Genomic DNA, 11,438 nt, shown 5'->3' on the forward strand with positions numbered 1-11,438 from the left:
GCGTTATTTTTTCATCATTATCAGAAATTCATGCGCGCGGTTCATTTTTGAATTTTCACTGGCAAAAAATTCATAGTTTTTCTAACTCAAATTTCGGGAATAATTCAAAATTAAAACCATGCCAGTCTTTTTTTCTCGACTTTACGCGCACGATATGAAAATATACGTCGAATGACCAAACTGATAAAACAATTCAACGACGTATCTATCTGTCAATCAATCTAATCGACACCGTATTTTTCCGGCAAAATGCTGCGTGACAACGAGAGAGCTCGGATATAAAATCAAATGGGCACGTACAATCCGGATATCCAACCGGGACCATTTCCTACATTGGCTGACGTTATGACCGACGTGTGTTCGTAATTTAGGGGTGAAATTTACGAGAGACACCACTGCGACTCGCAGAATTCGAAGCCATAACGTTTCAGTCGACTAGCGGCGATCTAGTGTAAAGCCGAATCACTAATTTATTGCTGAAAATTGTTAGAGAAGGCCTTTACGCCTCTGAATTTTAAAATCCATATATACTGTTAAATGAAAAGCAGCATCGACGATTCGCAAAATATAATATAATGCTCGATATTGTTTCCGATTCAATTTATATTAATAGCTAGAATGTGCGATGTGCTATGCAATTCATAATTTCTGAGTTTAACGCCGTAATAATCATTCGGGCGTTATTATGGCATTCAAATTGAATCATAACAACTATTCGAGCACATGATTAAATGGAAACTTTATAATCATAGAGAAGCATTCATAGTTTGATGGGTGTCATTCGGCTTGTTTCGCTCGAACTGTGTGTTAGTTTCCTGATTCTAGCGAAATTAAGCAAAAAGGACCTAATAACGTTTCTGGAATTCGGAGCCACACTGACATTACTACTGCAGATGCGCGTCGCACGAGGCTGTGTTTGAGTTTCAATTTTCTGAAACGTTCCGCTAAGAACGTCGCGTCGATTGAAAAAAAAAAAACAGCCAGTACGTAATCTCTTAGGAGCTTTGGCTCATTACAGCAACACAATGGTTCGAGCCCCGGTGCAGCGCAGGGCAAAACACAGTCCTAACATCTCTCACGGAGTAATTCAAGACGTCGTCCAAAGCCGGAGCGCAAAAAGCTTCTTCTCCCATTAGACACCCCGGCGGCGCTGCTTTCTCTATATATATACACAGGGGCTCGTGCGGCCGTTCGACAAAAAAGGTTCGCCGTCGTCCTGGCTACCGCGTACGTCGCCCCTTGTAATTCAGCGAAGCAGCAACAGCCGCAAGGTGAATATCTCGCCTGGCGACAACGCGGCGACGTCTGGATGTTGTTTACGCGCATCGGCATATTATATTCACCGCCCACACATGCCACTCGTATTATTCCCAGCCGGGAGAGACGCAGCTCGCAGAAATAAATCGTTCGAAATAAAACGTATTTCAGCAGCATTTTCCTCCACACATGTGTTTCCCGATTTGCTTTTGCCTTTTTACCACTCTATAAAAAGACGACTTTCTCATCCATTTTAATCTCTCGCCGCTCTCGGCATCTCTTACTCAAATCACTGCTCAAGCCATCGAGCTCGCAGCAATGTTGTCTGCAAGGAGACTTGAAAATGTCTCCCCCTGCTTTTTAAAAAATGTTCCTTTCAGCGCGAACTATATTGAACTATGTACAAAGCATAGAGATACTCATAATAATTATGCAAGCATATCAACCCCTCTTAAGATATGCTTTGAAAGTTTCAAAACCCATAGACAGATGCGTGAGCTTATTAGTTAGCGCGAATCTGCAGAGTATCAAAGACCGGTGCATCTCAGGGAAGATATATATCATACCGTGTCGAACTGCTTGCATTCTGGCGAGCGGAGCGACATCGGCAGCGCAGTGTTTGAGGCTCGGCTATGCCTTCGCTAATAGCATAGCATGCCGCTCTGATACGAGCACACTGAATCCGAGAATACATAGATGAGAGCAGGGGAGAGAGAAAGAGAGAGAGAGAGAGAGAGAGAGAGAGAGAGAGAGAGAGAGAGCGAGAGAGAGAGAGAGAGAGAGTGAGAAGAGATCGAGCGCGACGCGGAAACTCCTTTAACAGCATTAACATTTCAAGGAGTTGCCAGAGCGTGACTATGAGAAACGTGGAACCGATCTCCCCCGGATTATATTAACTCGAGGATCCGAGGCTCTCTCTCTCTCTTCTCTCCTCTGGTTTCTACGACTACCGCCGGCCTGTTCCTCCTTCTTTGCCTACCTCTGCTACTGGTGAGACCAATGAGACGTGGAAAATTTCACTAACGAGTCTATTTTGATTCTCTCAGGCTCGGTGTTTTCCACGCTCAGCCAGTCGCCGATGAGAACCATCCCGCGACGAGGTATTATTTCCCCCGACCGGGATAAACTCGGCAATCTATATAGGATCTGCTGATTCTCAAGTGGCCTGCTCCGCCTCTCGAGTCCGAGCCACTAGTTATCGGATTGTTTTGACAATTCCAAGCGTATTTTTCTCGCTCCGAATGTGCCACTGTTCATTGGTCGTATTGTTCGAGTTCGAAATCAATTTTCCAGGAACGACGTTTTTTCTAATCTCTAAATGAGGTGAATCGCTTTGTAATACGAATTCCTATCGATCTCAAAAACCAAAATTTCAAAACGTATTGTAACTTTTTCCGGTACAGTCTTATTTCTATCAATTCATCTTCCGGACTCAAGATAAAAAATGCTTTCTTTGATCTCACCTTCCAAGATCGACTATAAGAAACTCTATTTTCCAAATCTGGGATTCGGCCATATACCTACATACATACACATATACGCGAAGGTTAACTTTTTTAGCAGGATTAGGAAAAGCCGAAATACAGCTTCAGCGTCGATGGTTGCGCGTCGCGAAGAGTAGGTTTGGATGGAGGTGGATTTGGAGCTTCCGTCTTCCGCAGAATGGCGGAATGGAAAGCCCGCTCTTGCGCTGCGTCTGGTTTCAGTAACCTTCTCTTTCTCTCCTTTATACTCGCTTTCTCTTTTCCGCGTTAGCTCTTTCCCTCTCGTCTAAAAGTTTAACGATTACGGAGGATCAGGCCGATCTCGACCTAGCTTAGCAACTCTAAAACTCTCTGACACCGCTGCCGGAGGCCCCTCAGGTCTTCATTATCGGCGAGCCAACGAATTTCAAACTGGGATGCACTAGCTTGCCTGTGTCACGAATTCTTATTTGATACAACTACTATTAATACGCTTAACTGGATCAAGCGGCAGTTGAAGTAGATATAAACAAGAAAACTTGATGAATAAATTCAGTAATGATGATATGATGACATTATACGATTAAATGTGAGATAAAAAGTTTTTTCATCATACGTGCACGAAAAAGGCCACTTTCCAGGCATGTAAAATGAATGGAAAATCGAGTTTTTCTTAGCAGCAGGAAAAAAACTACTCCCTTGGGAGGAAAAAGTTTTTTCCTCCCAAGGGAGTAGTTTTTTTCCTCACTCTGCAGCGTATCCAATGGATGTGTGTGTCTATATAAGTATTTTCAAAATTTTCAATATACTATTGTTTTACTTTGAAAAGTCCTCGAATTTCCCATTCCTTTCATATGCATGATAAGAGGCCTATTCGTGCACTTATCATAAAAAGTACGGTGTGCAACAAGGGGGAAGTGGCTTTTTCAGACTCGGGTGATGTTTTGAGCATTTGCGTCCGTCTCGGGCGCCTACGGCGCCCTCGACTCCAACTCGTGCTCAAAACATCACCCTCGCTAGAAAAAGCCAATTTTCTCCCCTAGTTGCACAATATACTATTAAGGTACTATCTCGAATCTTTAAGTATAAGATGATATAACCGTTACGCTACCTGAATAGTACGTGAAACTTGATTGTAAATGAACGTCGCGGCAATGCTTTCATATAAACAGAGAGTATTAGATACATACCTGCAAATTTGGAGGACAGTGATCGAGGAGCTCCAGCATATGCCTGATATTTTGTGCATCCTGGATTACAAAGTTCAGCTCCATGTCAAATTCACCTCCCACGAGCTGCAAAAGTAAGTAAATGATTTATATTGTTTGTGCATTGCTGTAATTTTACTTACTAATTAACACGAATTTCATGTGTACGCATAGTTATAAATTATCATTATTGTGGCATTTGCAACATCCGAATTCGAAGGAATCAGAGATGATGGTTCAGCTTAATAATAACTTTCAAGCCTAGAATCGACAGTAATGATAAAGAAATTCGAGAGGTTCAGATGTAAACCAGTATTTGGAAAGTTTGGGAATGGAAGGAAAAACGAAATTTTAGGATTGAAATGAGGGTGAATAAATCATATATTTCTGTTATTTAAACTCATAAGAGAATTTGATATGGATCATATTATTTTTAATGAATATTATCAGTCGTGTCTACATGTCATTTCTTTAAATACCAGATACCCGAAGAATTTAAAAACTCTCTATTGTTTAGCCAACATATCATTTCCGTTTGAAGCCTTACCAGGTGTGTTCACTTATTGATCAGTTTAAACAACATATGCAATGCATCATGTCATTAATAAATTATTCCCTTTAATCATCTACTTGCTCGCTAGAGTACAAACATACCCAGGCTAAAACACACACCCACGCACGAACATGCGTACCGACGAACGTACACGGTTTGCGCTTCATTTACTTTTCCGATGCTGTAATTTCTCCCCCCGCGTTCAGTTTCCATACTGGAGCCTTCTTTTTAGCAAACTCGATCGCTCTCTTGCATTTTTTCTCCGCTTGTAAGAGCTACAGCGTGTATAATTATCCCCCTTTTTATCTGCCCTACGCACATCACCTACATTCGCTTCGTTCTTGCTCGCGTTTGCATCCCGTTAGCGTTTTCTCGCTACCCTGCGCTCTGCAAACCACAGACGCGTTTACTTCGCGTCGTTGTATTTAGCAGCTTAGGCAGTTGTGTCGGTGTGTCGCACCGTTAAGCGCGCACGAGGTGCACGGATCAACGCGATGCGTGGATGAAACACGCCACATCCATCCCTATCCGTTCGGTCTCCAAGCCTTTGTCATAGTACTCTCTTGAATATACCACTAGATTTAAACAAAAACGCATTCCTAGAATTAACACGGAAATTCACATCAGTTTAAAGCTGCGTCTAAATATCCGTCCGCGTATGAGTCGCTATGATGTGTCACAAAGTGCGGTTGCACGTACGTTGACCTGTTCTACTGAAATGCTTACGCGCTGCGTATCGACCAAATTCCCGAGATACGCTTACTCGTCTCGTGTTGGGTCACGTGTTCTTTTAAATTATGAAAATTCATTATCATCACTTCGCACAATTGTAATACTAACGATGTTGTTGTAGTATAAGTAAAGTAAACTCGTTAAAAATAATAAGGGTTAAACATAAGTTTGATTTACGATGTGCGGAAAGCTCGATGTATACAAAGTAAAATGCTAGCCAACATAAACTTTCCGAAGACATATAAGCTACGGCATTTTTCTCACACAAGTCAGAGTCATGTTCTTTGATAGCGCTATAAATTGCCCTACAACCGGGCGCGCTACAACAGAGGAGAGCGTAATTTCCGGAAGAGTGTTTCATTGTGTATAGTCCTGCTTCTCTATCTTACACCGTACCCTCCCCTTCTTCACATGTGTTCCTATTTTTCCTCGGGCATTTTCTATTTCTTCATATTATCTTGCCTTTCCTGCATCTATACCTATCCCGCATCACCATACACTCGCTTTTCTCTTGGATGCATAACAACGAGGTAAATAAAGTTCGTCTTGAGAAAATTGTAGTAGCTGAATATTCTCTTATAATTGGAAAAATGTTGTATGGAAATGGTGCGAAGAATACACTACAAAATTCATTCTTTTTGAAAGATCATGGTAAAATGCAATAACCATGTAACTCTATAGAACATTATTAATTTCAAAGTTGCATTATAGAAGCATGTAATTACGAGGCGCTAGTCATTGAGAGTTCTCACAAAGCTTTTCACCCGCCCTCTATACTCCTCTCTCTCTCTCTCTCTCTCCCTCTCTCTCTCTCTCTCTCTCTCTCCCTCTCTCTCTCTCTCTCGCTCCTGCGTCAGCGCACGTATACCCGTCGTGCCAAGGCGAACCAACCACGTAATAAAACTAGTTTAGCGCTGTGACGGAATAACTTAGATAATTATACCTGCAAACTATAGAATAAACACGAGCAAGAGGAGTGCATGGATGCAACGTAAAAGAAACGAGAAAAATTGTAAACGCTCAAAATTGTAAAGGTAATCCACATATTAATTATCTAACTGTTTCGAATCAAAACCACTATATGATAAAATAACGAATACGTTATTTTATCACACGTTAATATTAAGAATCACGGCTCGAATCTTTTCTCGGCACACGCTTTGGCTAATAAATATCACTCGATCAAATTATTCAAGGCGATATTTCTTTTTGGCAAACACACCCTCCGCGCATTTATTTTAATAAAAGATTCGCGCGCACACGCCGGGCTCGCGAAAATCACTCAGCAAATAAAAAATATATCGATAGCGCCCCCGCCCGTTTCAGCGCGGGGGCGAAAATACAAAATTTATTTCCCATTTTGAGAGACGGCTGCGCGCAGGTTATCGAGTCTCGGAGAAAAAAGCGGTGGAGAAAAAAAACACCGGGGTGTCCGCACAGGGCAGCTCAGAAAGTATATACACGCGGCGAGGCCTCGGCAACAGTTGGAATGGATTTCTCAAGAGTCATCCCGGGATCCCTCGTGCCATGCGTACGCGCGCAAAAGAGAGAGAGAGAGAGAGAGAAGCCCGTCGTACGTGCGCAAGACGCTTATCCCGAGCTAGCCAAAGTGTAACCCAGCCGAGAAACTCCGGCCCCCATCACGTATAGAAAGCCATTCGAGAAAATCATGCATCCCTTGAGGAAAATATGTCCTGAGTCAACAAGGCTCGAGCCCAGAAGTGCTTGGACTGGTGTAAGAGGCGTCGAAGCGCCGTTATGGTACTATATAGCAGCGCGTGACGATCTGGGTGGGAGAATTATTAATATTCGAACGGCTATGTTTGGTTTTATTTAACTGCTCATTAATCATATAAAAAGCGTGGCTTGCATAGACTTATAACTTATCAAGCATGTTTTGGGCAGAATTTCTGGTCAACATGTGGTCAAATGAGATTTAGTTTTCCAATAATACCTTATTTTAAACAGTTTTGACAAGAAATATACTCAGTTTTCTATCAGGGTGGGACTAACGAAAAACGACCAGAAACTTTTTGTTTGTAAACACTTGTTATCGACTATACACGATCGTGCATTGTTGTAAAATAAACGTTATTTATTTACTTATGGCGTTTTCACCAGTTGTTGTCGAACCCTCTAGGATTCATTATTAACGGTAATGAAATCGCGCATGCATATTGCAAGTAAACATTTATTTTACGTATAAACAAAGCATTTCGTCACTTGCGCCAATATCAGTGTTTCTGGGTTACAAAGCGATAAAGATACAATAGAAAGTGAAGATAAAAGTCAGAGGCGGTCAGTACGACAGTTGCTAATTGGATGTCCACTTGGTTTTGCACCTTCCCGCCGTGAAGATGACTATATAGTGCTAAGTCGGGAGTCCCAAAACTTGCTTGTTCAGCATTGCAAACATTCCCGTCTAGACCGAAACTAGAAGCGTTGGCATGACACCGGGTTATTACCAGATATTAACTTGACATTAATCTCATCAAATTACTGACGCAGAGGAGGCTGAAACCCCTTCAGGCCAGCCAACTACCGGAATCGCGAGGGATGGTATTACATTATGTTACGTTACTTATATATTATTTAAGAAGTGGCCTTTGTAGAAATACAAATAACGAATTATACAATTTTTTTTTAATATTAAATAAAAACAAGGTGATTCATGATATTTGAAATATTTTAGTTTCTTTGAATTAATGAGCTCTGCTGCGTTCCTACATATCAACGAGCTTCCGCTCGAGTACACAACGTAATTGTTGAATGTTATGAGCTAGTAGAATTCGAAATCGGAATGAATTTAATTAAAGCATTATGAGGAAGATTAACGGCATGACGCTGGCAGACTTAATATTATTATCTGTGCCGCACTGCACCTAGTTCATTAGAAATTTTTTACGAGTACACTAGATTTACAGCATGCTTGTACACAAATTTGGCACTACGTCGACTGTAAGCTGCAGTTTTCATACATCCTAAAAAATAATTCTAACGACGATCACTAAAGTAACACTTTATGAAACAAAAAGGACGTGACTTAGGGGGCATATTGTTTATTTATTTCCTTCCTCTTTCCCCAGTAGCTCGCCATGCGAGCGTTAACAGGCGTTTCTTTCTCTTCCTCTCTTCTGCGGTATAAAAGACTCACGCGAGTTCTATGCAATTTACGGGCGGGCGCTGAGCTACCCGAAAATTTTCGCGGGACTCATAGTCGTATAGTCGTTTCTTCCCTCACCCTCTTTCCGCTCTCGTAGCTGCACACATGAGCCCTCGTGATAAAAAGGCCAGAAACGAGCATTAATGGCCCACGCGACTGACCTTTTTTCTTACTCTTGTTTCTTTGATAACTTCTTTGTGCCGTCTCAATTCGGCATTCATATTTAAGTCGAGTTTTCTCCATCTCCATCTCTTTCTCTGTCTTTCACTTTTCCTCTCTTTCTAGCTCGACTTTCTTAAGTCCCTTCTAATTAGGCGCCTACTTCTGCAAAAGCCGCCTCCATCGTCAGTGCTGTGCGCATTGTTACCATTTAGGAAAAATGAGAGATTTTTTTAGATTAGATTAATTGCTCTTTATTTTTGTACATTTTGTTGTACATATAACAAATTATAGTATATTATAAAAAGAATAAAAATTTTGTGTAAGGGTGCTAGTGCGTGTGAAGAGTGTGTAATGGAATGAAGTGAAATGAGATGAATGAGAATGTGTGTATGTTTGTGCGATGTTTATGTGTTTTCCAAATTAAAGAAATAATTTTTAGCTGCTTGTTTGAAGTGTGATATGGATAGTGTGTCGCGAAGTTGAGATGGAAGGCTGTTCCAGAGGTAGGAGGCGCTGATGAAAAATGAATTCCTCAGCGTCTCCGTCTTGAAGGACGGGATGTCCACTGGAGTCACCTCGCCCCTGACAGGCCTGAGTGCGACGTGGAAGTCAAAATAGGCTAGTAGATAAGCTGGTATTGAGGTGTTGAAAATTTTTCTAAGAAAACAGGCCATGAAGTACTTCCTACGTCCGGCGGTGGTGAGCCATTGCAACTCACGCCTGTAAGGGGAGATGTGCTCGTCCCTCTTTACACCATAGATGTATCGGATTCCCGTATTGACAAGCCTCTGCAGTTTTAAGTCGAGCTCTTGAGTCAGGTCGCAGTAAACAAGTGAGCAGTAGTCGATGAGGGGAAATAGGAGTGCTTGCACCAAATGTTGGCGCAACCTGAGGCTAGTGCTCTTCTGAAAGAAATATAGCCGATACATTAAAGAGTGAGCACGTTTACAAGTTTGTGTAACGTGCTCTTTCCACGTAAGTTTTGAGTCAAGCACCAGCCCCAGGTTGCGCACAGATGATTCAAAGTTGACCTGGGCCCCCCCTATATTTATATAGGTGTTAGCAGTAGAAGGTAGAGCATTGATATAGTAGGGTGAGCCCAGGACGATCGCCTTAGTCTTACTAACATTCAGCTTAAGTCTGTTTAGTGCTGCCCAGCCCATTATCCTCTCTCTCTCTCTCTCTCTCTCTCTCTCTCGAGAGAGAGAGAGAGAGAGAGAGAGAGAGAGAGAGAGAGAGAGAGAAAGAGCGGGAGCGAAGGTAGAAGAAGACTGCTGGAGAACTGTACTAGCTTGGAGCTCTATTGATTGCAGTATACGCATATGGCTCAATTAAAATCAAGGTGTAGAGATTCGTATAATAAGCTTTATTAGTGTCTACCACGCCTCGGAGAACGTTTCGCGAACTGAAAGAGTGAAACTGTTATTCCATTGTGTATCTGGTTGTCTCGAAGCCGTCGAGCTTGATTTAGTTACTTCATTGTTTCTGTAGTTACTATATAGCGCAACTGAAACTCGCTCGATTTGGTGCAAAGACGTACATATTCGGAGTCACTATCGTAGCAATATCAGTGCATGGAAACATTGTGAAAAACTTTTGATAGCAATGGCGAAAATTGCTTTTTGATATTTCGGGTTGATTTGAAATTCAACTCTGACTTGAAAATTTCATTTCTCTTTTCGTAGAAGAAGATCGTTAAGCTCAGAACGCTGGACCTACGTTGTTGGCTTAAACTTCGAATCAGCTAGATGAATATTCATACTTCCAGAACAAACAAACATTTTTCGACGAATCCTCCAATCACATCTAGCAGTCGCAAATTTCCATGCAAAGCAAATCAATTTTTTGTCACTTGAACGAAGAGACGCCGTGGACTAATGAAAAACGAGAAACGTTTTCGCACAGCTATGCTCCGCGAGCCCACGCAAGCTTAGTTTTCAGCGTAACACACAGAGCTCTCGTAGCCTAATTTGCATCCGAGTCAAAGTTTAGTTGGAAATCAATCCCGGCGTTAGGACAGATGGTAATGAGGGAGCACGACGCCATGCATGCATGTGCTGCCATGCTCTCGTGGCGAAGTAAGCCGTAAGCCAGTTGCTCCGGCGTCATATGGGGCGTGCATAGCGCGCGAGCCGAGCACGCTAATGAAACGACGACAACGACGACGCCGACATAGTCGTCGACTGAAGCACGCGCGGGCGCTTTACTTTCAAAGGAACAACGTCGTTATCGCCCTCGATTTAGAGTGGAGAAAATTCCAGAGATGCGATCTTGATTCTTCGGCTTGTTTCACATTCTTTGTTCAATCTCGGGTGACTAACAATGGCGATTCAGTCCGTTAATGGAAAATTGACTTTTTTGACACTGAATTGACAGAATGTATTACTGATGATATGAGCTGAATGCGTTATAAGAAGATACTTTTTCTTCTAATATAGTTCTCGAATAGTTTTCTGGCTAGCACCATTGGCAAGTGGGCTTGTCACAAAATTACGACCATAATGCGAACGGAAAATTTTGAATTCTCATACACGAATTTCTGTTGATATTTTCGTCGTATATAAACTTATCATCGCCGTATGTGTATTTTAAATTTCGTACCTCTATTTACTGATAAGAGTTTTTAATCAGCAGATAATAAAATAATATCTGATGACGGCGTCCATTCACCGAGACTTTCAGCATTTATTGCGATATTATAAAATTATTGGGTTCACTTTTGCTTGTATTATATGGATACGCATTTAATAAGTACAAGTGTGATTGTTTATCGAACATAATAATTCTCGTATACTATAGTGAATCACTGTCAAGTTAATTAAAGTAATAAATCAGGCAATCGCATATTATCTGTTTTTAAAAAATTTGTGTAAAAGAGTTGTTCCGCTCCATTATTTTTT

At 41.6% G+C, this 11,438-nt stretch overlaps 1 protein-coding gene across 15 annotated transcripts in view; it reads right to left on the reverse strand.

The window, feature by feature from the left end:
• Window positions 1-11,438, reverse strand: part of LOC100118775 (neurobeachin) — a 316,568-nt gene that overhangs the window by 119,129 nt on the left and 186,001 nt on the right. For all 15 annotated transcript variants that reach the window (XM_016988202.3, XM_016988203.3, XM_016988195.2 and 12 more), the window contains one exon: window positions 3,911-4,015. In XM_016988202.3, coding sequence (XP_016843691.1) covers window positions 3,911-4,015 — 105 coding nt within the window. The remainder of the gene's footprint in view (window positions 1-3,910; window positions 4,016-11,438) is intronic.

The sequence above is a fragment of the Nasonia vitripennis genome, assembly GCF_009193385.2.
Source record: "Nasonia vitripennis strain AsymCx chromosome 3 unlocalized genomic scaffold, Nvit_psr_1.1 chr3_random0004, whole genome shotgun sequence".
Lineage (NCBI taxonomy): Eukaryota > Metazoa > Arthropoda > Insecta > Hymenoptera > Pteromalidae > Nasonia > Nasonia vitripennis.